We start from the raw sequence: 25,554 nt of genomic DNA on the forward strand, positions 1-25,554 counted from the left end.
GTTTGCGAATTATTACAGACGTTTTATCCTGAACTTCTTTCTCATCTATTGCTTCTCCTATTGTGGCCCTGACCAAGAAGGGCGCCAATACTAAACACTGGTCCTCCGAGGCCCTTCACACTTTCCAAAGCCTTAAAGAAGCATTTTCTACCGCCCCTGTGCTTCGGCAGCCTGACGTAAACCTTCCCTTCTTTCTCGAGGTGGACGCCTCCAATGTCGGACTAGGAGCTATTCTCTCCCAAAGATCTGAGCAACAGAAATTCCATCCTTGTGCCTTCTACTCCCGGGGTCTTCTACCCGCGGAAAAGAACTACACCATCGGTGACAAAGAACTGTTGGCAATAAAAGTCGCATTGGAGGAATGGAGATATCTACTGGAGGGGGCTCATTATCCGGTAACCATCTTCACCGACCACAAAAATCTCCTCTATTTACAAATAGCCCAATGTCTAAACCCTCGACAGGCGAAGTGGTCACTTTTCTTTTCTCGCTTCAAACTCATTATAACGTTCAAACCTGCTGCAAAGAACAGGAAAGCAGATGCCTTATCCCGGGCATTTGCCCCTCCTTCTGACATCTTGGATTCTTCCGATCATCCTATACTGGATCCCAAATGTGTGACTTTGGCCACTTCGTCCACCAATGTGCTACCGTTTGGTAGAACTCTTGTTCCGCCATCTCTACGCAAGAGAATATTGTCATGGTACCATTCTTCACGCTTCTCTGGACATTCTGGGGAACGAAAGACTTTTAAGATCCTTTCCCGGAGTTATTGGTGGCCTTCTATCAGAAAGGATGTCAGAGAATTTGTGGCCGCTTGTGAGATCTTCTCTCAATTTAAGTCTTCCCGCAGAACACCAGCGGGATTGCTCCAACCACTACCTATCCCTACCAAACCTTGGACCCACATAAGTATGGACTTTGTCACCGAACTTCCTCTTAGCAAGAGATGTAATACCATCTGGGTAGTGGTGGATAGATTCTCCAAGATCACCGGATTACCATCTTCTTCTACCTTGGCTGACCATTTTATTAAAGAGATTTTTCGAATTATCGGCTGTCCGTCCGAGATTGTGTCCGATAGAGGAGTGCAGTTCGTCTCCAGATTCTGGCGAGCCCTTTGTAAGAACTTGGGTATCCGACTGTCTCTATCATCGTCTTACCATCCCCAATCAAACGGCCAGACCGAAAGGGTCAATCAAGATCTCGAGACCTTCATAAGAATCTTTTCCTCAGCCAATCAAGATAATTGGGTAGATTTACTCCCGTGGGCTGAGTTTGCCCACAATAACATGTACCATGAGTCTCCAACAAAAACTCCTTTTTTCGTGGTTTACGGTCACCATCCATCTCTCCCAGAGTTTCCTGCCCTCCCTCCCACCCAAGTCCCTGCGGTGGAGAGACTTTGTCAAAACTTTAAAACCATCTGGACTCAGGTGAGATCATCCCTGAAGAAAGCATCAGCCAGATACAAATTCTTCGCAGATAAAAAGAGGCGAGCCATTCCACCACTCAAGCTTGGAGACCGTGTATGGCTTTCTACAAAAAACATCCGCTTGAAGGTTCCGTCCATGAAGTTTGCGCCACGCTTCATCGGACCATACAAGATCACTCAAGTCATAAATCCAGTATGCTTCAAGCTACTATTACCAAAGAACCTCCGAATCTCCAATACCTTTAATGTCTCTCTGCTAAAACCTCTTGTTATCAATCGTTTTTCTGCTCCTTCTTATGTACCTAAACCAGTACAGATTCATCAAGAAGAGGAGTTCGAGATCTCTCAGATCCTGGATGTAAAAATATTTGCGAGGAACTCTCCGATTCCTCGTTCATTGGAAGGGCTTTGGTCCAGAAGAACGCTCCTGGATTCGCGCTGAAGACCTCAACGCTCCAGCCCTGCTTAAAAAATTCTACCAAAAATTTCCGGGCAAACCCGCTTCCAAGTGTTCTGTGCCCACCTTTAAAAGGGGGGGTACTGTCACTCACCGGAGTGTGAGTGCCTCCACTCTGGTACGCGGTTCTCCATCTTTCCCGCTCACACCTGTGTGGAACCGCGGCCGTCCGCCATCCTGTCGCACTGTGCATGCGCAGGTCCCTTTAACAACTACACCTGACCACTAATGTGATTGATGGATCAATCACCCCTCCCTACTTAAGGCACCTGCAGCCTTAGGTAGTTGCCTGATCTTTAAGTCTCACTCCCAGTGAACTTCTATAGGTGTGTGCAGTTTCCAAACTGCTTCCAGCTCTACTCCTGTGTGCAGTTTCCAAACTGCTTTCAGCTCTACTCCTGTGTGCAGTTTCCAAACGGCTTCCAGCTCTACTCCTGTGTGCAGTTTCCAAACTGCTTCCAGCTCTACTCCTTTGTGCAGTTTCCAAACGGCTTCCAGCTCTACTCCTGTGTGCAGTTTCCAAACTGCTTCCAGCTCTACTCCTGTGTGCAGTTTCCAAACTGCTTCCAGCTCTACTCCTGTGTGCAGTTTCCAAACTGCTTCCAGCTCTACTCCTTTGTGCAGTTTCCAAACGGTTTCCAGCTCTACTCCTGTGTGCAGTTTCCAAACTGCTTCCAGCTCTACTCCTTTGTGCAGTTTCCAAACTGCTTCCAGCTCTACTTCTGTGTGCAGTTTCCAAACTGCTTCCAGCTCTACTCCTGTGTGCAGTTTCCAAACGGCTTCCAGCTCTACTCCTGTGTGCAGTTTCCAAACTGCTTCCAGCTCTACTCCTTTGTGCAGTTTCCAAACTGTTTCCAGCTCTACTCCTGTGTGCAGTTTCCAAACTGCTTCCAGCTCTACTCCTGTGTGCAGTTTCCAAACTGCTTCCAACTCTACTCCTGTGTGCAGTTTCCAAACTGCTTCCAGCTCTACTCGTGTGTGCAGTTTCCAAACTGCTTCCAGCTCTACTCGTGTGTACAGTTTCCAAACTGCTTCCAGCTCTACTCGTGCTTCAGCTTCCACGCTGCTCCCTGCTCAACTCAGCGGCGGTTCCCATACCGCTACAACGCTTCACTTCTCAGCTTATTCCGGATCTACACAACTGGGTATGCTCTACTGACTGTTGACTATTGCCTATTGCTTGCATACCGGTTGTATCCATTGTTGTTTGCTGCACAGGGTACAAGTACCCATATAGACTGTGTTACTGCATTGCTTCATTTAGGACAAGCTTTCACTCAAGCTACGATATCTCCTCACGCTACTACTTAGCATTATTGTGCATATCTGCTGTGACCAGCTTCTCCTCACTGCAAGGCATCTACTCCATACAGACTATTCATTGTGCCTTCCATCTCTGCCTCACAAGACATTGCTCTACTCGCGCTGTTTCCATACAGCCACAGTTTGCCTTTCAACTTCACTCTCCTGCACCTGGACAAGTCCTCATTCCTTCTCACAGCGGTGGTACAACTTGCAATACGCAGACCACCGACTACCCTGCTACCTACCATCACCTATCCACGTCCACTCCTTGTGTCTACATTATCTTCAGCCTCCAGTTTACTGCTCCAAGTTGCTGACTTTCCTCTAACCATAGCTGCAAGTCGCTGACTTCCTCAGACTATCTCTACTCTCCTGCTGTTGTGTTGCTCCAATCATTCACCTGCCTGCTTTGAGGTGCGTGCCATAACCCCGCCTCTCTAGCAGAGTTCCATCTGGTGAAACTCGGGTAAGCAACTCCTAGTGCCCATGACACCTCCAAATGTAACATATAGTGATGGCTCAGTCGCACAGGAGCATTGCAAAACAAATTATATTGTGGTTCATATTGGAGGGAGGCCTAATAAACTTATATGTAATTAAAAATAAATTTTTTAGTGCAGAATAAATTTTGCATACATGTCTATCTTGCTGTATAACCTAGATGCCTAATTGACTCCTTTCATAGCTGTCCTTTTCACAAGCCCACATTGCCCACTCTCAGCCTAAAAGGATTTCCACAATAATTGTTAAAACCTCTTTATAATCCTCTTTGTTTAATCAGGAATTGGCTTCTTGCAATGACTGGGGACCTCTTCAGTGCTATGAAAGATTGAATTGAGAATTTAAAATGATGGCCGACTCCTGTGTGGCTTCTAATCATCACATAATTGAGGCACGCATATTTAATCATGTGTTCAAACCAATAATAATTGCTTTATACAAATTTCAATTTCAATCTGACAGATTAGAAAAAAAAAAATCAAGGTATATACGCAATGTAGGTCAATTGTAGGATCCTAAGACCTTCATCAATAGTCTACAATGCACACATTTCAACCAGCTTTCATAAGTTTCTTTCTAAAGAATATTCTAAATAGATTAATGTTCAATTTGACCTTCTACATTTAATCATATTTGATAATATGTCACCCACACACATGTTGATCTATAAAAATTTGATAAATAAATGATCGGATTATATGATTAGATTGTAATGTTTGTGACCAGCAATAGAGATGTTACAAGATGAGAACAGATAAGTAAAATTGTGTTATTTTGTAGACCTTACTGATCTCTAACCAAAACTACATTTTTATTTTTTAATGGAGTCTTCCATAAAAGAAGCAAAGAGGCTGTCAACTTTTTTCATATACAAACTAAAGGACGTACAGCTCACCCGTAAACCACATAATAAAGCTCAGACAAATGAGCAACATACAATGCTCTCACAAATAAAAGAAATTGTGTTCCATAAGGAAATCACTTCATACTCCACTGATAATTTCAACGTGTCTAAAGTGTCTGAATTACATCCAAAGATGTTACCTGCTAGCAAGATCCACTTCAGTCAAAGATCCAAGCACCGCAGCTTCCTTTAATCTGATAAAGACAGCAAAAGGCTGATCCAAGAAGTCCACCTCACCAACAAGAACATTTGCTGCTTCTGTTCCATTAGGGACATTCTTTCTGAATTTATTGTTTAGCTAAAATGAAACACAAATCACAAGAGAGTGAATGAAAAATATATAGTGTATATGTATAAAATATTCTCTTTTCATTCATTCAGCACAGGGTCTGTAAAAATGTTAAAAGATGTTTTTTTTTAAATTAAACTGCTCTACCACCTAGGAAAATATTTTCCTCTGATGTACTTGATTGCGGCTTGTGCTTGTTCCTCCAGTTCAAACTGCCCTCACCTCTCAGTTTTCGGCTGGGGTGGTGAGAAAAGCAAAGCAGCAGTCCCAGGGCTCTGGTTAGTTGTTATCCAGTAGCTCAAAAATAATTTTTGATTACTGGGTGACAAAATGTTAGATTTTTCAAGTAATAAACATTATGTAAAAGTTGCTTTGTTTGAAATATCTACCAAGACATCATTCAAAAAAAGTTTCAGTAGCTTTTAGGATTTCATACTGTGAATTTGTAGAAAACCATATATAGTGTATACCAAACGTCATATATGCAAGCCAATACAGTAGAATGTCATTCTGTAACTCATGATGTTGTGCACGACACCAGCTTTTAATTTACATGCCGAGTCTTTGAGCTTTAAGAGTCACAAAGTAGTGAGGCTCAGTAAGAGACTTTGTATCAACCACCTCTGTTTTCTTCCTTCATGATGTCACCTAAGGCGAGGTGCTCACCTTGCCTCATTACTGATATGCCCTTGGACATCTATCTACACAGCACTTTAACTGAATTCTCCAACATGTTGTGCATTGGTAACAATAATGGGACATTGCTAGATTTGTTATGTTAATTCACCCTGTCCTTTTCCAATTCACAATTTATACAACTATAGCATTTAAAAAGACAAAGTATCTGGTAGTGCCGTAACCAGACATTTTAGTGCCCTGGACGAGACAGGGCAACGGCGCCCCCCATCTAAGTGGGAGTGACATTTGACAAGTGGGTGTGGCCAACCTAATGTGGGGGTGTGGCTAGCACTTTAGTGAAAGAATTCTGTTACACATATTTGCAAATGCATGATAGCTATTGATAGCTATACAGTCAAGCCCATAAATATTGGGACATTGACACAATTGTCATATTTTGGGCTCTATACGCCACCACAATGGATTTGAAATGAAACTAACAAGATGTGCTTTAACTGCAGACTTTCAGCTTTAATTTGAGGGTACTGACATCCAAATCAGGTGAACGGTGTAGGAATTACAACGGTTTCTATATGTGCCTCCCAATTTTTAAGGGACCAAAAGTAATGGGACAGACTAAACAATCCTACATCAAACTTTCATTTTGTAATGCTTTGTTGCAAACCCTATGCAGTCAATTACAGCCTGGAGTCTGGACCGCATAGACATCACCAGATGCTGGGTTTCATCCCTGGTGATGCTCTGCCAGGCCTCTACTGCAAATGTCTTCAGTTCCTGCTTGTTCTTGGGGCATTTTCCCTTCAGTTTTATCTTCATCAAGTGAAATGCATGCTCAATCGCATTCAGGTCAGGTGATTGACTTGGCCATTGCATAACATTCCACTTGTTAGCCTTAAAAAAAACTCTTTGGTTGCTTTTGCAGTATGCTTTGGGTCATTGTCCATCAAAGCGCCGTCCAATGAGTTCTGAAGCATTAGACTGAATATGAGCAGATAATATTGCCCGAAACACTAGGCATGTCAGGCACCGCCCTGACATGCTTAGTTACGGCTCTGGTATCTGGTGCCGGAACACATTAAGAATCCTTATGGTCATCACTATATGAACTAGTAATAGAAGGATCAGCGCCAGATGATGAAAATAAATGTTCACTTAAATTAAATAAACAGTTCTGTAAAATATTAATAAGTGTAAGAATATCGCACTTGATTTGGTTACAGATTAAATCAGTTCTGTGCTCTACCTCCCACATAACCATAGTTCCGCAATTTAAAAAAGTAAAAAATTTGTTAAGGCAATGGTGTTTATAAGAACTACTGAATATCATCTCAGTTCAACCGCTGGAACCAGTGAGCACAATTGTCATTGCTGTCAACTGTCATTATTGTTGCCACCTTTGTTACGACATTGGTGATCTTTATGGCCTCCTGTCTCCCGATGCGATATCCTTAACGATTTTACCAACAATTGAAAAAAAGAAAAAGTCCTGATCAGCATGCCGATTCATTTGCACACAGTGAACACATTTTACACGATTTCTTCTGTCATAACCATTGGCTGGAAAGATTGTGTCTCTGCACACTGCATAGAGATCTATGGAGACTGCCAGTCATGAGTGTATAAACACTGCAGATTAGGAATTACATAATTCCATTGTTGAATGAGATTTGTAGTCCGATTTAAAAATCAATTGAACAATACATTGCAGCATACACACTAATAATTGGCCTGATAATCGACTGAGTGACAGCAGCTGCTGTCAAACATCCTGATGTACAGCCATCCTGGCTTTGTTCCCAGCAGTTAGAATAATAGTTGTCTGTAGATTGGGCAATTAAACCATAGCTATAGGGCTATTCTGGTCCTTTTAGGAGGTTCCCAGTTCACACAGGTAAAGAAGCAATTGGAAGAAGCAACTGAAACTTTATTACAAAGCAGGTGCAATATAATACAGTAATAATAAATAACCAAAAACACTTTTAAAAAAGCCAGACAGGTCACCAAGGTTATTATACAGTTTATAGGGATTGTGATTGCCTTGTGCCGTGTTGTATATGTTGACAAGGTCACCAAGATTTTAAAGACAATTACCTCACAATATCAATCAGCTACAGACTTGTATATACTCTCTGTCTTGAGATTTGAGCTCAGGGGCAGGCTGGGTTGGGGGGCAGGGGGCATCTGACCCCCGGGTGAGTCCCATAGTGGGCTACCTAGGGCTGGGTCACTGGACCATCTGCAATTATTTTCCTTTAAAATGTTCCTAATAGGCTGCTGAGTTGAGTTTTGCTCTCCATGCTAAAATTTGCCAGCAGTCCCCGCCTGTGCAAGTACGCGCCACCAACTTTGTAGGAATCCAGTTCTACATCCTCGTGCTCCAGCAAGCCTACTCAGAGCTACAAGAATTGTGGGTGTCCTGATGGAGTCAGCTTAGCAGAAGTCAGCATTTAAACGTCATCATGCCCAGTCTAGAACAGCATGTCCCAGAAACGGATTCTCTGATTTAAACCTTTAACCCCCTCCCATTGGGTGGCCTCTACGTCTATGGTGCCTCTGTATCGGCCGCTGGTCTAAAAGAGGCTAATCAAGGGCTCTTCCCTCGTAACACTCCTACGACCAATGTGGATTTGACTTCGGACTGATTAGTTGCCTTTTGATTTTGACAATGGGATCCCACTTAACACAGGGGTGAGGTTAGGCTAATGAAGGTGAATGCTCAGTTTTAACACCTTACACACTTTTTCTGCCAAAGTGTGCTTCCATCTGATCAGGATTCCTGAGGGGAGGGGGAATATGGTGCTGCAGCCCCCTTACCTGAGTCATGGAACCGGACCCCACCTGGACATTGCCCATAACTAGAGATGAGCAGTTCTGATTGGGAGAAATCCAATAAGATCTGACTTTGTGGATCCAAATCGAACTGGAATATGACTCAGTTTTGCATGCCAAAATCGGATCAAAACATAATTTCCGGTAAAATGTTGGCTCTCTCGAGTCTGGGATCGATATAGTCTATATATAATCCCCCCCTGTTCTCCTCTGCCATTTTAGCATGTGGACAGGATGTAGACTACAATTCTATGCTAAGAAAATCGCTTGGAGATGGTTGGACAGAGTGAAAGAGGCAAATTATATTGCAATAGCTCTGAAATCTACAGAGCGAGATGGTAGAATGTAAATGTGGGGGGGGGGGACTCTTATTGTAGTAGGGTGGAGGCTGACTATTAATTTAGTGGTGAAGGTGGGTGATAATCATTTATTAGTAAGTGGGAAATATTCATTTATTTGTGTTTGACAATTTATTTGATGATGGGTTCTATTTAATTTAATAGTGGGCCATAGAGTTAATAGAATATTAATTTAAGGTGATGTGATGGCATTATTTAATTAATTCTACAGTGGTTTTGGGGTTTAAGTTAAAGTGGGACTGAGTTTAGGGAGCAGGAGGGCTATTTATTAATTGCGAATACCAATTATTTAATATTAAGGTCATTTTTGGGGAAATAGGTTTAATTATTAAATTGGAATACTAATTATTCAATATTGGGGCTGTTCAGGGGAAATAGGTGTATTTTTTTATATGAAAATAACATTCTATCTATTAATTCTGAATGCTATTAATTTCATGTTGGTGCTAATTGGGAGAAAATAGGTCTGTTTATTAAATGTAAATACTATTTAACGTCAAAGATGGTAGGGAGGCAATAGGTGTATTTATTAAATATAAATGCTATTGATTTAATGTCAGATGTTATTAATTTAATGTTGGGGCTGGTTGGGGGGAAAAGAGGCTAAACGGGTTCAGTCACTGCTAGACTGTCCATTGTTTATGTATCTATCCCTTTTTCCAAACAGGACCCAAACATTCCAGGATCCACATAAGCAACAACTCACTTTAAGACACGAGCAGCAATGAATAGTGGAAGCTTCAAGTGTGGGGTAGTCACAATTCTGTATCTGTCCTGCTCATTCAGAACTTTGTCTCGACTGCAAGGATAGTAGAGAGGTATGGCCCGCTTCATAATGTACTGCTCGTTAAGGGCCAGCAGTGTGTACTATTGTTAGATGCAAGCAGCTCACTCTTAATAATAAGTACAGTGGCTACCATTGCCCGTATATTTGAAAGGAATGGGAAGAGTTGAAGCAGCCTAGCACTATCTGAAATGATAGCCACGCCCCTTGCATTACTGTTTTATACTTAGTGGACCAATCCCATCTTTTCGTATCTTTCTCGTTTATGTATTAACACAGTACAGATTGGATGGTAAGCTGTGCATACTGACCTGCTTGCTAAACCTCCCATAATCTGTCTGACCCTAAAGGTAATGGAAGTGGAGGGGAACCAAGACCCATAAATTTTACTCATTGACCGGCATTATTATTGTGGACAATACGAAGTACTGCTTATTAAGATTATAGCATATGCCTTATTTGGAACCATTTGGGCTGCGGGACACTTATATATCTAATCAGTTTGTTTTTCTGGACTCCAATATTTCTTATACATGTTAAGAGAAAACACACTGTGTCAGTTAGAGTCAGATCGAATTTTATCATACCACAGTTTGTCTCTCTGATTAGTGAGATTAGCCTGTTTTGATTTTGTTTTTGCTTTTAAATTCCCAAGTGTTTCAATTGTGTGAGGGCTGAACTGAACTACTCAGTGGACAAAAACAAAATGTTGTGAATGACGTGGCAGTGTGTGCTAGCTCTACTATAGAGTTGGGTACCATTTCCTGATGTTGTTAATTCCGACATTGGTTACATCTCCAAAAAAAAGTGAATGAAACAATGTCTACAAAAGTAAAATACTGACTTACAATAAACACGACAGTGGAGATCCTCGGCATGCTAATCACAAACATATCTCAGTATTTCAAGCGGCAATGCCTAACCCCAACGTGTAACTAAGATGTTAAAGTAGTGGGGTTAGGCATTGCCGCTTTAAATTATTAATATTAATATTTATTTATAAGGCGCTACAAGGCATCCGCAGCGCCGTACAGAGACAAACAAAATCACAATACAATGGGAGACAGCACAGTACAATAAACACAGCAACTCAGTACGCTCAATGCACAGCTAGAGAGGGCGGGGAAGGGGGAGGGAGGATCCGAAAACAACGGGGCCCAAGAAGGGGGGCGCAGAAGACAGGGAGACCCCCAGGGGGGAGGAGGTAGCGAAAGTGGACGTGGGGTGGAGGACCTTTGAGGAGGAGGGCTAAGTAGCTGGAGAGCAGAGTTAGAAGTGGTGGAAACAGGAGGAGAGATGGCCCTGCTCACAGGAGCGTACAATCTAAGGGGAGAGGTGGACAGACAGAGAGACGCAGGGGAGAGAGGGAGAGTTGGGGGACAGAGGCAGAAGATAAGGTAGGAAGTTAAGTGGGAGACAGAAAGGCTTTAAGAAAAAGGTGGGTTTTTAGGGCCCGTTTGAAGCTGGACAGATTAGGGGAAGTTCTGATGGAGGGAGGGAGCTTGTTCCAGTGGAGGGGGGCAGCACGGGCGAAGTCTTGGATACGCGCGTGGGAGGAGGTTATAAGGGGGGAAGAGAGGCGACGGTCAGAGGCAGAACGGAGAGGGCGGGATGGAGCATGAATAGAGAGGAGGGTGGAGATGTAGGGCGCAGTGGAGTTGGCGAGGGCCTTGTAGGTGAGTGTGAGGAGATTAAAGAGGATTCTGAAGGGGAATGGGAGCCAGTGAAGGGCTAGGTAGAGGGGGGAGACAAAAGAGGAGCGGCGAGAGAGGAAAATAAGCCTAGCTGCAGCGTTAAGGACGGATCGAAGGGGATCGAGATGACAGTGGGGGAGGCCAGTGAGGAGGAGGTTGCAGTAGTCCAGGCGGGAGATGATCAGAGAGTGGATAAGGCATTTGGTGGCATCTTGGGAGAGGAAGGGCCGGATGCGAGCGATGTTGCGCAGCTGGAAGCGGCAGGATTTAGCAAGAGAGAGGATGTGGGGGCCAAAGGAGAGAGAGGAGTCGAGGATGACACCAAGGCAGCGAAGTTGGGGGACAGGGGAGATAGAGGTGTTGTCGACAGTGATGGAGAGGTCAGAAGGGGATGGGGTATGAGAGGGAGGAAAAACTATGAGCTCAGTTTTGGCAAGGTTAAGTTTGAGGAATCGAGAGGACATCCAGGAGGAGATGGCAGAGAGGCAGGCGGACACCCTAGAGAGGAGGGAGGGAGAGAGATCAGGAGAGGAGAGGTATAGTTGAGTGTCGTCAGCGTAAAGGTGGTAGCTGAAGCCGAAGGAGCTGATGAGTTCACCCAGGGAGGAGGTGTATAGAGAGAAGAGTAAGGGTCCCAGAACAGAGCCCTGAGGGACCCCGACTGGAAGGGTGGATGGGGGGGAGAGAGACCCAGAGGTGGTGACAGAGAAGGAACGGTGAGTAAGGTAAGAGGTGAACCAGGACAGGACTGGGCCGGAGAGGCCGAAAGACTGGAGGGTGTGAAGGAGTAGGGGGTGGTCAACGGTGTCAAAGGCTGCAGAGAGGTCAAGGAGGATGAGAAGGGAGAAGTGGCCCCTGGCTTTTGCAGAGAGGAGGTCATTGGTGACTTTAGCCAGGGCAGTTTCAGTGGAGTGGAGGGGGCGGAAACCAGACTGGAGAGGATCAAGGAGGGAGTATTCAGAAAGGTAGGAGGTGAGACGGCTGCAGACGAGCCTCTCAAGAATTTTGGAGGCAAAAGGGAGAAGAGATATGGGGCGATAGTTCGAGAGAGAAGTGGGGTCAAGATTAGGTTTCTTAAGAATGGGGGATACGAGAGCATGTTTGAAGGAGGAGGGGAAGATGCCAGTGGAGAGGGAGAGATTAAAGAGGTGAGCGAGGTGGGAGCAGGTGGTGGGAGAAAGGGAGCGAAGAAGGTGGGAGGGGATGGGATCCAGGGGGCAGGTAGTGGGGGGGGAGGATAAAATGAGAGAGTGGACTTCCTCGCCGGTGGTGGGACGGAAGGAGTGGAGGGGAAGGTGGTTGGGGGGGAGGACAGAAGAGTGGGAGGGGTGGAAGAGAGAGTGGAGGAGGAGATTTCAAGTCGGATGGCCTCGATTTTAGAGGAGAAGAAGGAGGCGAAATCAGAGGCAGTCAGGGAGGAGGGGGTGGGGGGAGGGGAGGGGGCCAGGAGAGTGCTGAAGGTGGCAAAGAGGCGGCGGGGGTTAGAGGACTGGGAAGAGATGAGGGATTTAAAGAAAGATTGTTTAGCGAGTGAGAGGGCAGAGCTGTAGGATGAAAGGATGAATTTAAAGTGGAGGAAGTCAGCCAGGGAGCGGGATTTTCTCCAGTGACGTTCGGCGGAACGGGAGCATTTTTGGAGGAAGCGGGTAAATTTGGAGTGCCAGGGTTGGGGTTTGGAGCAGCGGGGGTGGACGGAGTGGGCAGGGGCGACCGCGTCCAGAGCGGAGGTGAGGGTGTGATTGTAGAGGGAGACCGCCTGGTTGGGGCAGGCCTGGGAGGAAAGGGGAGAAAGGAGGGTATCGAGAGAGGAGGACAGAGAGGCAGGGTCAAGAGCATCGAGGTTGCGTATGGACAGAGTAGGTTTGGGCAGGGGGAGGGGAGCAGGAGAAGAGGAGAGAGAGAAGGAGAGGAGATGGTGGTCGGATAGAGGAAAGGGAGAGATGGAGAAGTTGGAGAGATTACATAGGTAGGAGAAGACAAGATCAAGGGAGTGACCAAGGCAGTGGGTAGAGGAGGAGGTCCATTGGGTGAGACCAAGGGAGGAAGAGAGGGTGAGCAGTTTGCTGGAAGCAGGGTAGGTGGGGTTGTCGATGGGGATATTAAAGTCACAGAGAATGATCGAGGGGAGATCGGAGGAGAGGTAGTGAGGAAGCCAGCTAGCAAAGTTGTCAAGGAAGAGGGAGGTGGGGCCAGGGGGGCGGTAGATGACAGTGACGCGGAGATGGATGGGGTAGAAGAGGCGGATGGAGTGAGCTTCAAAAGAGGAGAAGGAGAGGGAGGGTTCAGGGGGAATGACACGAAAAGTACAGGTGGAGGAGAGGAGGAGGCCAACTCCACCACCAGGGCGGGCACCAGGCCTGGCGGAGTGGGTGAAGGAGAGGCCACCATAGGAGAGGGCAGCGAGGGAAGTAGTATCAGAATCGGAGAGCCAGGTTTCAGTAACGGCAAGAAGGTTAAAGGAGTTGGATAGAAAGAGGTCGTGGATAGCAGTCAGCTTGTTGCGGACGGATCTGGCATTCCAGAGGGCACAGAAGAAAGGGGGAGAGGAGAGGGGGGAAATGGGGATGAGGTTAGCAAGATGAGCAGCGCGCGGGGGATGGCGGGGAGGAACGGGAGAGGTAGGGCGGGGGGAGAGTATGGGTATGGAGTGAGAGCGGGGAGGCATAGTATGGAGAGAGAGTAACAGAACAGTGAGATAGTGGGGACAGTGAAAAACAGGTAAGAACAAAGGCAGGAAGACAATGAAAAGGTGGAAGATAATAACGAATTAGGGCGTGGAGGGCATGGAACAACAGTACAGTGAGATAAGGACAATGAAGACAGGTAAGAATGATAGCAGAACAGTAAGATAATAAGGACAGCGGATAACAGGTAAGAATAAGCAGGGAGACAATAGCAAGATGGAGGACAATAACCAATTAGGGCGTGGAAGGCAAAGAATAATAGAAGGAGAGGTAATAAGGACAATGGAAATAGGCAAGAATAATAACAGTTAAAACTAGTTGCTGGTAAATATAAAATCAGGAAGAACAAGATAAAGGCATATAAATAGTAGAATAATAACAGGTAAAAAGTAGAAACTTGTAAATGTACAATCAGGAAAAACAAAATAATGGCATATAAAATAATGTTTTATATGCAGTTGATGCAGTTAAGCCAGGGATTCAGCAGGAGAAGGGTTAACTGACAAGCCGGGTCGGTACACAGTAGATCAGTTGCTGCAGATAAGCCAGGGATTCAGCAGGAGAAGGGTTAATTGACAAACCGGGTCGGTACACAGTAGATCAGTTGGTCTAGATAAGCCAGGGATTCAGCAGGAGAAGGGTTAATTGACAAGCCGGGTCGGTACACAGTAGATTAGTTGATGCAGATAAGCCAGGGATTCAGCAGGAGAAGGGTTAATTGACAAGCCGGGTCGGTACACAGTAGATCAGTTGGTGCAGATAAGCCAGGGATTCAGCAGAAGAAGGGTTAACTGACAAGCCGGGTCGGTACACAGTAGATCAGTTGATGCAGATAAGCCAGGGATTCAGCAGGAGAAGGGTTAATTGACAAGCCGGGTCGGTACACAGTAGATCAATTGGTGCAGATAAGCCAGGGATTCAGCAGGAGAAGGGTTAATTGACAAGCCGGGTCGGTACACAGTAGATCAGTTGATACAGATAAGCCAGGGACTCAGCAGGAGAAGGGTTAATTGACAAGCCGGGTCGGTACACAGTAGATCAGTTGATGTAGATAAGCCAGGGATTCAGCAGGAGAAGGGTTAACTGACAAGCCGGGTCGGTACACAATAGATCAGTTGGTGCAGATAAGCCAGGGATTCAGCAGGAGAAGGGTTAATTGACAAGCCGGGTCGGTACACAGTAGATCAGTTGATACAGGTAAGCCAGGGACTCAGCAGGAGAAGGGTTAATTGACAAGCCGGGTCGGTACACAGTAGATCAGTTGATGTAGATAAGCCAGGGATTCAGCAGGAGAAGGGTTAACTGAAAAGCCGGGTCGGTACACAGTAGATCAGTTGATGCAGATAAGCCAGGGATTCAGCAGGAGAAGGGTTAACTGACAAGCCGGGTCGGTACACAATAGATCAGTTGGTGCAGATAAGCCAGGGATTCAGCAGGAGAAGGGTTAATTGACAAGCCGGGTCGGTACACAGTAGATCAGTTGATACAGGTAAGCCAGGGACTCAGCAGGAGAAGGGTTAATTGACAAGCCGGGTCGGTACACAGTAGATCAGTTGATGTAGATAAGCCAGGGATTCAGCAGGAGAAGGGTTAACTGAAAAGCCGGGTCGGTACACAGTAGATCAGTTGATGCAGATAAGCCAGGGATTCAGCAGGAGAAGGGTTAACTGACAAGCCGGGTCGGTACACAATAGATCAGTTGTTTAAATATGGAGATATGTGTGTGGCTATGGAGAGTGACGTAATTTCAAAGTGCCTGCATTCAGACAAATCGATATGCAACGTAAGCATGCCGAGGATCTCCACTGTCATGTTTATTGTAAGTCAGAATTTTACTTTTCTAGGCATTGTTTCATTCGCTTTTTTTTGGAGATGTTTCCGATGTCGTTATGGTGGTAGTCATTAATATGACTTCCACCGCTACTATGAGGAAGGGTTGAGGAGGAGCATGTGGAAAGTTGATCACGAAGGATGAGCGAGATTCTGCTGTCTCAGCTGGTATTGGCTAGACTTCACTCAGAGGCGCAGAGTCTAACCGAGCGTAAGGTATTCATCAGGGATCCCCGCAAGGAGATTTGGGCTTAGCGGCTTCCACCCTGCAGGGAAGTTCCCAGTGAGACAGAACAGAAAGGTAACTTGAGAGGCAAACTGAGGCAGAGGAATGAGGCCCAATGAAGAGTAGGGCACCTGAGTCTCTAGTAGGACACTGGAGAGGAGGAGGCGATGACCCAGGATATGCAGCAGACAATGAACCACAGCTATTACCACTTGTAGGTGGAACAGATCAGCGGAGGTCAGCGGTGCATGCAGGATAGGTAGCAGGCGTTGATCACAACGAGAAGAAAGGAGCTGCTTCAGGCCAGGTGAAGACTCGAAGAACCAGCACTGAAAGGTTATAAAGGAGTACTTACCAGTGACCAGATAGGCCAGGTAACACAGGTGAGGCAGTTGCACAGGCGCAGACTTCTGCTGACAGGACAGTATGCACAAAGGGGAGAATCAGGATTAGGGCAGGCGTGCCGATCCTCGAGTGGAGATACCAGGAGACCGGTGTGTGATAGCATGATCATGCTACAGGCACTGCCAGTGGGCTGTCACGATCATGTAGTCTTTTGTTTGACCAGTACCGCTCGTCCACATATCAGCAGTTAAGTGGACAGTCGGTGCAATGGCATTTTCTAGGGACTGAATTACTTTTTCTTTAACCTCCCAATATAGCTGAGGAATTGCTATTTGGAAGATGAAATGGAATTGAAATTGGTAACTTGGACATATGATCTCAGCTAATCTTCTAAATCCTGATGTATTGATGGTGAAATTGGATGTACATCCATTGCTAAAATAGCTGTCATGGCTTTAGTGATCCATTGTGCAACAGGATGCTGGCTGTCATGTTTGCAAATGCTTGCTTCACATACAATTGTTGTTTAAAGCTATGCTTACTCTTCTTGGACCCCTTCTGTATAGAAGTTTCACCCCCAGCAGCAGCAGCGATAGTGCGCAAGGATGGCTCTTGAGAATCATTAGGGAAGTCAGCTTGCATTTCAAAACTGGATGCTGGACTACGTACTGATAATAAGGAGGTTGATGATGAAGGTGTTGACGGTGAAGATTGCATGAAGTGTCTATCCATTTTTCTGCTAGCTGATGCTGGGTTGCTTGTTACTATACATGATTTTCCACCTTTTGATAAATGACTTGAATGAACTCAAAGCAAATAAAGCAACAGGGAGATTGTACATTTGCAGGGCCTTCTTACCTCTCTGTCTGTCTGTATTACCCAGTATTGTTTTATTACTGCGTTTGTTCCCAATTGTAAAGCACTATGAATTTGCTGGCACTATATAAATAAATGATGATGATGATGATGATGAAGGTAGGAGGTGCCCTCAAATGCCTACAAATACCTTGACAACTGTTGTCTGAGTTGGGATAAAAATATTTCCACGTGCAGAGGTCGATTATTTGATAATTTGCCCAGGATATGATAATGCACTTATCATGGGCATGAGGTGGTACCACTGGTGACTGTTTTACTTGGACACATACATCATTCTCCTCAATATCTTGTTCAAGTACAACACATTGTAACATTTTCAGAGCCACAATTATCCCCCTCATCCTGTTGCATACTAGCAAGTTCCAAAGTAGCATTCTCAATTTCTATGACTAAATCTTCACCATTTCTACTCATCCCCACATTTCCAAAGGTATTTGGTCGACGGTTAGATAGTAATTTGGTCAACATTCAGAAAGACCTCAACATTACATCGACAATTCAAATATCAACACTATTATTAGGTCTACAATTCAAATGTAGACAGTATTATATGGTTAGGGTTAGGGCTAGGGCTAGGGCCAGGGCTTGGAATGGGGACAGGGTTAGGTATAGAGATAGGAATAGTGATATTATTGTCAACCTAAAAGCACTGTCTACATTTGAATTGTTGCCCTAACAATACTGACTATATTTGAATTGTCAACCAAATAATACTGTCAACATTCAAATTGTTGACCTAATAATACTGTCTACATTTCAATTGTCGACCTAATCATACTGTCAATGTCATTATTGTTGACTTGCCAACCTGGTCTATATTATTGTGCTGACCATATGATTGTTGATCATGTAACTGGCAGACATATGTATCACACCCAGTAAGAAGTATTAACAAGGTGGAATTCCACACTTTATAAGCTTCAGTTGTAGGGTGGCAGGTGTGAAGAGATCATTAGGAAATAGACTGTAAATGAATGTTAATGCATAAATAGTAATGTAGGAGCAAAAACACGTCAACATCACATGATTTTACCAAAACCTTTCAGGATTTTTGGGTAAAACCAAAACAAAAAGAATATTTAGAGCCAAAACCAAAACATGGGGGTCCACACACATCTCTAACTATATCTCACCTGGACACAAATAAGAAGCAACAAATACAGTCACAAGATAAATTATAAATAATTCACCAAACATCCTCCAGCACAAACACATTATAGACCCGCTGAATTAGTAATGATCTACAGTGCAATTGCGCAAAGGATATATAGTTCATGGCCCACAGGGACTCAGGTGGGAGAAAGAATGCCAGTGGGTTAAATGACGAATAACTACAGTAGTACCTGTGTAGCACAAAAGACTTTTTTAGAACCAGGTGAGGAAGGAGGTTCTTTTGGGAGGACAGTTATGGTTAGCTGACTGTGTCGCTGCCTTCCACTGTCTCTCTTTGTTGCAACAGTGATGTACCACTGGTTGTTACTCCAACAATTGTTACTCCATCTATTTATGTATGAAATTTTCATCCATACCTGTTTGATTGGGCAGGGCTATATTTACATTATTATTATTATGTAATTTTATTTGGTTCATGATCCCCTCACTGTACAGTACTATGTCAGTGCTTAATAAATAAAATAGGATAATTACTCCATGTAAGTGTTACGAGCCGCGGCGGTACTCACAGCTGCCGCGGCTCGCTTATGGTGCCCTCTGATGTCCCGGCCGTCACCTTGATGACCGGGACGTCATTTCCGGAGTCTACCCGACCGTTGCCAAGGCAACGGTCGCACGCCAGCGGTAGTAGCGGGGACAGCCGGGCGCATGCGCAGAAATATACACAAGCCTGTGGGCTAATTTAATAGAGCATTATTAATTAAGAAAGGACTGTATGTGATTTCAGAGCTAGGCTCTGATTGGCTGATGCTGGTATTTTAGGCAGTGAGGTCTGCAGCCTCACAGCCGGTTATAGCTTACTGTTACCTGTTCTGCTGACCTGCTCTTCTCCTTGTTCTTGTCCTGTGGATATTCTGTTGGATTGCCTGTGTATGACCCCTTGCCTGGATTTGGACCATGCCTGTGTTTCTTGTGACCCCGACCCCTGGCGTGTTTACCGACTTTCCTGTTTGCTTGTGACCCTTGACCTCAGCTTGTTTATTGGATTCGCTGTCTGCTGCCGGCCCTCGACCCTTGCCTGGACTTCACTCCTCTTTCCTGGGTTCTCCCCAGCCGGTACTCACTTCACGACCCTCTGTTAGTCTGCGGCCAAGTCTGTCCCCACCACTAGGGGCTCCAGTGAACACCTGACTGGCAGAGCAGACTCCGGGTTGTGCTGTACTGGCTAGAGGGGTTCCTAACAGTAAGACACGCTCCACTGTGATGCTTCTCCTCCCTTGCTGGATGCTTAGTTGGTATGGGCGATTCTGAACAGCTGTATAGGTAGTGCAGCATGATAATGTGTACGCACTGGCAAATAGTAACAGAGTGACCTGGCTCACTCAGAGCTCGCTGACTGGCTGCCTATACAGTGCAGAAAGCTCCAAGTTGCAGTGCCAGTGATAGGTGCTAGTAATGGGAAATCTAGTTCATTTTGAAGATTAGTTCATTCTGATCTAGTTCACACAAAAGATTAGTTCAAAAAATTTGTTCATTTCACTCCTTTGACCCAGTAGTTCATTTGGCTCATTTTGCTCATTTCACTCATTTGACTCAGTAGTTCATTAGACTCAGTAGTTCATTTGACTCATTTAGTTCATTTAGCTTAGTTAGTTCAGTTAGATCACTGGCTCTGGAACACTGCTGAGAGAAGTGATTGGAGACATAGATCTAGTCTATTACACATACTGCAGGCATATCTACACCTCCTTAATTAGATGAGTTATAGTCCTGTTAAAATGATCCGATAATTTTAATATGTCAGATCATTTTTAATATTTTAAAAAGGGCAATCATTTATACAAAACTAGTAGTGACATGTTGAGCTCTGCAAAGTTAATTACATTTTCATTATTATTTATTGCTTCCATAATATGCAAATGAAAAAGACCCAAAACAGGCATCATGTCACTGAGGCCGGGGCCAAATGACGCAATTTACGAAGCCCCACCCCCTACACCCATACCCTGCTCCAGGAACTCCCAGACATAACCAACATAATGTTGGCAATTATGACTCATCAGCTTCTGTCATTTATCTAGCGAGTCTATAAAATGGCAGAAAATGATTAGTTGCTATGGGCAACATTTCCACTTTATCTCTCTTGAAGGTTTAACACATTTCCCATGTATATATGGTGCAGTAAACAGAACTACAGTATATAGCATGCAGCACTCAGCAGTGCAGTGTGTCTTGAGCTGACAGGGGAGGGAATGTATCCTGTGACTCAAGCTTAATTATTCAAAAGATTTAGAGAGTGAAAAGATTCAGAGAGTGAAAAGATTCAGATGAATGAAAAGATTCAGATGAGTGAAATGAACTAGATGAACTATTGAACTCCTGAGCGAGGAGAATGACTCATGACTCATAATATTCAGTGATCAGCTCCAGAGTCTCACACAATGTCTGAGCACAGCAGTGCCACCTTTGGTAATTTATAGGTACTGTCTCATGAGTATTAAATGAGAGAGCTGAATAGAAACAAAAGAGCCAGTGTGAATGAGACAGTGAGTGAAGCTGCTGGAGCTGCTCTGTTTTATCTCTAACTCCTCCCACTTGTTTTAGTTCCTGGTAAACTAATCTTTGCCAGAGCTGTGAAATAAATGAATTAGTTCACTTTGAAGATTAGTTCATTTGAACTAATCATTCGTGAACTACCCATCACTAATAGGTGCAGCATCACTGTGTCTGTTAACTTCTGCTTTGTGTTTTGACTTCTCTCTGGATCACTGCCTGCCGTGGTCACTGCATTTGACTTGGACTATGCCCTGGAGGACGCATACTCTGACCTATTGTTGAATGCAGTCTGTTTCTGGATTCTGTCTGTCCAGACCACAGCGTGGACCAAGGTACAGTCCATCTTTTCTTGGCAGTGTGTTTCTTGTTCAATTCTAGTATAGTTGATTGTTATTTCTAATATTTCTAGTGCCTCTACTACTGCAGTCTTCGATGAAACACGTCAGCCTGTGCTGATAGATTCTAACATATGCTGGAAATACCAATTCCTATTGAGAGAGAAGTGTTGGTATTGCTGAAAACCTGTTTCTATTATTAAAGCCGGCTGCTGTTGTTTGAATGCACTGTTGATCATATGGAGTCAGCGCACAGAGGAAACTGAGGAACCAATACGTCTGGACGGTGTGTGAGTGGGGAGCACTTTCATTGCCGCAAAGTCTGTATGGCTCAACTGCTCTCAGGATGGTGAGATCCAATTAGACAGTTTCCAGTTATCTGGTAAAATACCGGTTATTCCCTCACTTCCACAGTTTGGTATATTGAACATCTCTCTGTCTACTCAACATTGACTTTGGTTATCAACTATATACAAGCAGCCTAGGAAAACGCTATGTAAACAAGATTCTTCTATATATGCAGTGGAACTATCACATCATACTCTCATATCATTTGGATCTAAGAAGTTTCTTCAAGCACAGTTAAATAGATATAATCTTTTAGATCATTAAAGGAATTTCAAGTGGATATTCATTTACTATATATTGACTAGTGAGCTAGATCATCTGATAGCTAGTCTGTGCACCAAGAACTTCATTTATTTCCAAATATTGTATAGAGACATGTAGTTTCCAGATATGTTTTGCACATTTTGATGAATTATATATGTGATTCAATAGCTAATTGAAGTTTTATTGTATTAGATGTGTTTTTAATGAATTTATTTAATAAATTGCTTTGAACTATCCGCAGTTCACATTTGTTTGTGGTTACAAATTCACTATTGAAAATTTTATTTCTAATATTTGTTTACTTGAGGCTTGCAGACCTCTTGCATTTAGTGATTTCTGGCTGCGGCCATATTAAGCGCCAGAAAGAAAACCTTTCTTTTTTCTACTATCGCATGCCTAATACCTGGGAGCAACCAGAACCGGAGAGCACCTTAGTTCTATGTTAAAAAAGGGTGCTATAGGCAAAAAACAAGAATAGCAGGTTTTAGAAGTTAATTCTGGAAATTTGGCATCAAGTTCATGCATCTAACTTGTTGATACATTCTCCAAAAATCAAACTTCATTAAGTTAAGAGTATACTTCCAAATTTGCCATGGCACCCTCATCTTTGAATTAATATGACCAGTACAATCCTTTGAAAGTGCCTTGCATTTAAAAAATTATACCTAAATCACGATCTACCTATTTCCCAGAAAAATTATGTTGTGTCAACAAAGATGCCAACTTTGAGTACATAAACTAACCAGCTTCACATCCTGCTCAAAATTATCATAAGCTAAAACAAACTTGACTGATATGCTCGGCCATTGTAAATCAACACCAATGTGTTTGCCTTCTTGTTGGGATTAAGTTATTCAGAAAGCTAATAGTCTGATGTAAATAACTAAATATAACTAGCATAATATCTTTATGAGTGTCAAAGTTATTTTTGGATGAAACCAATATATTAATAAGAAATATATAATATATTTCTTTTGTTTTGTTTTATTTGAGGTGTTATTTTTTTATATTTTCGTGTGAGCTGAGAACAGAGATATGAGCAGCACTGGAAAGAGTTAATTCGAAGAACAGATGTCTCTAATCTGAGTTGGTGAACAAAGAACTTTGCAAGAATTCCTCCAAAACCCCCATTGTATACAGGAAAGCCTAAAGGACCATGAAACGACTATATGCCGTCTCAGCCAATTGTAATATGACATTTGTGAATTGTAATACAACCTACTTTTGTTACTGATAAAAAGAACTGTCTGGTCTGTGGACAGGCAGAAATTCAGAGATTGAAATTTGGACTGATAATATTATCACAGCACAAGCTTTTTATTTTTTAAATAAAGAATTAAATTATTTTTTATCCTTAAAGTTTGTTTTGCTGAAGAAATTCAATTATTACTTTAATATGAGTTTTCCAAACTGCAATGCCAGATATATTGTACTCATCCTTGATTTGCTATAAACACTAATAATACATATACACAAGGCATTTGGTAGAGAAAGTATTAGAATTCTGCATGGAATTAGAAATTGTTTCTTGCATCAGTGTTTTAGCAAAATTGTTTCTTGGTGATCTGTGAGCAGTGTAGCTTACCTAATCCCACCCAAAACTACATTTTTGGTTTTGGGTGGATTTCAAGTCACTAAACTTGTCAGCATTTAATTGAAATAATTCAATGCAATTCAAGTTGATTTTCAATGGTGCAAACTTTTAACTCACTCCAGAAGCATTGCACAGAAGGACTAACAGAAATTATTGTGCGATATCTTACATATTTACATGTGATGCTTTTGTCACAAAAGGGGCTATTTTTAACCCACCCTGGATGCATCTCATTTGGCTCAAAGTTCGGACTTTGGTCAAGAGCACTTTGTATCCCTTTTCTCCCCCTGATCCTCGAAGGTTAAGGAAGAGGCAGGTAATGGGAACGTTCAATAAAACGTTAAGGCTGCTGGGACCTACTCCCCTTAAGATATCCCTTCCAGGTTTAACTACATGCTTATGTATTGTATATTGTGTGCTTATGCTATGTTTCATACTTGTAACAGTACTAAGTCTGCAAAAGAACCATAGCCATCCTGGGTAAGACTGATGCTGCCAAAATCAAGTCAATACAGGCTACTCACATAGGTGCACTAAGAGATGGCTCGTGTCCTGGCTGGTAGCAGGACATCCAGAAGAGTAGCCAGACTCTATGGGAAGTGCCAGTCAGCCAGAAAGCAATGATCTGCAGACCAGCAATGCAGGGGTTCAATTCAGGACCAATGCCTTGATAATATCATCTCCAGTAATTAGGTTTTTTTTGGGGGGAAATCCATTGTGTAATGTATCTTCAGACAGCATGCAGGCAGGTGCTCTGAAATAGAAATGGTCAGCCAGACATATACTCCAGTCACCAATGAGGTAACCAGGGGAAGGCATGATACAACCCTAAGAGATAACATCTTCCAAATCATTGAGCCAGAAGATGAGTGCAGCTCTGAAGGAGGGGAAGCAGAGATAAAAAGCTGTGTTTGAAGAATGGAGAGAGACTTAGGGGTATATTTACTAAATTGCAGGTTTGAAAAAGTGGAGATGATGCCTATAGCAACCAATCAGATTCTGTCACTTTGTAGAATGTACTAAATAAATGATAACTAGAATACGTTCCTAAATATATCCCTTGGTGATTGTGAAGCTGGATGTCAGAACTGGTGAGGATAAAAGGCTTTTGCAGAACTGTTTGAAGAATCGAAGACTACAGCAAAGGATTGTGAGGATCTGTGATCTTCTCTCTTTGTCCTGAATCCCTGTGGGTCTTGTGGACCAACAGCAGGTTGATAGTGGAGTAGGACCGTTGCCCGACGGGGAGCTACAGGAAGGGAGCTTTGCTACCACAAAATGCTACAATATTTGCTTTTTTTACCTGCTCTCGTGAAGGCTTTTCAGAAAGTTCAATTAATACACTTTTCGGAGCGTTTTTCTTGCCTGCAATATAAAAAGTAGGTTACTATGATCCAAAGAACAGCTATTAATACAGTCAAATGGAGTATGTTTTTTGTAAACTAACACAACTATTAACCTCATGACACTCAATTGCATCAATCACCTCAAACCATATCTCACAAATACAATCTGGCATTTCACATCCAAAGATGAATCAGGCCCCAGGTCTTTCTCCTGATTTCCATCTGCATTTTTCTTTTCCCCTCCCCTCTTCTGGTTGAGCCTAGTATTTTATCAGAAGAAAGTTTGTACTCTTATACTTTCTTGTTCATCAGTTTTCCCTTTGCTATCCTGTTTAAAAACATTTTCAAGTGTGAATATTGTTACTATAAGTAATATGCGGTGTTGCTGGATTGTTGATGATTTATAAGGTATATATGAGTTACTATAACCATGCCATTCCACTATGTATTCTGCCCCACCCCCTAAAAAATAATCCTTTAATTTGAATGGTAAAACTATTTGAAGAAGAATAAAAGTAAAGTCTGTATAATGTTTGTTGCTTAATTAATTTACGTTAATATTAAATATATACAAGTAACAATATAGAATTATCATTATAACATTTTTAAGCATCATAAATGAGCACTTGCCAGTTTCTATTATCATATTATGGGATTTTTTAGTCTATAATGCTCAAAAATAATATGGAACCGCACTGTATCTGTATATGCATAAGTGCACCTATTTCTCTGCCATGCACATCATAAGGTCCTTGGTACAGCCCCTGTAAAATCAATCTGCACCTAGCTTAGTGGGTGGCTTCCTGATCCATCTGAAAGTGCACCTTGTGCAGGGGGG

The 25,554-nt window shown here is 43.3% G+C and overlaps 1 protein-coding gene across 2 annotated transcripts in view; it reads right to left on the reverse strand.

Annotated features, from left to right (window-relative positions):
- Nucleotides 1-25,554, reverse strand: part of LOC142152768 (electrogenic sodium bicarbonate cotransporter 1-like) — a 351,181-nt gene that overhangs the window by 237,808 nt on the left and 87,819 nt on the right. For both annotated transcript variants that reach the window (XM_075209752.1, XM_075209753.1), the window contains exons 4-5: nt 24,674-24,735; nt 4,743-4,900 (exon numbers count right to left, since the gene is read on the reverse strand). In XM_075209752.1, coding sequence (XP_075065853.1) covers nt 4,743-4,900; nt 24,674-24,735 — 220 coding nt within the window. The remainder of the gene's footprint in view (nt 1-4,742; nt 4,901-24,673; nt 24,736-25,554) is intronic.

The sequence above is a fragment of the Mixophyes fleayi genome, chromosome 4 (assembly GCF_038048845.1).
Source record: "Mixophyes fleayi isolate aMixFle1 chromosome 4, aMixFle1.hap1, whole genome shotgun sequence".
Taxonomy (NCBI): Eukaryota; Metazoa; Chordata; class Amphibia; order Anura; family Limnodynastidae; genus Mixophyes; species Mixophyes fleayi.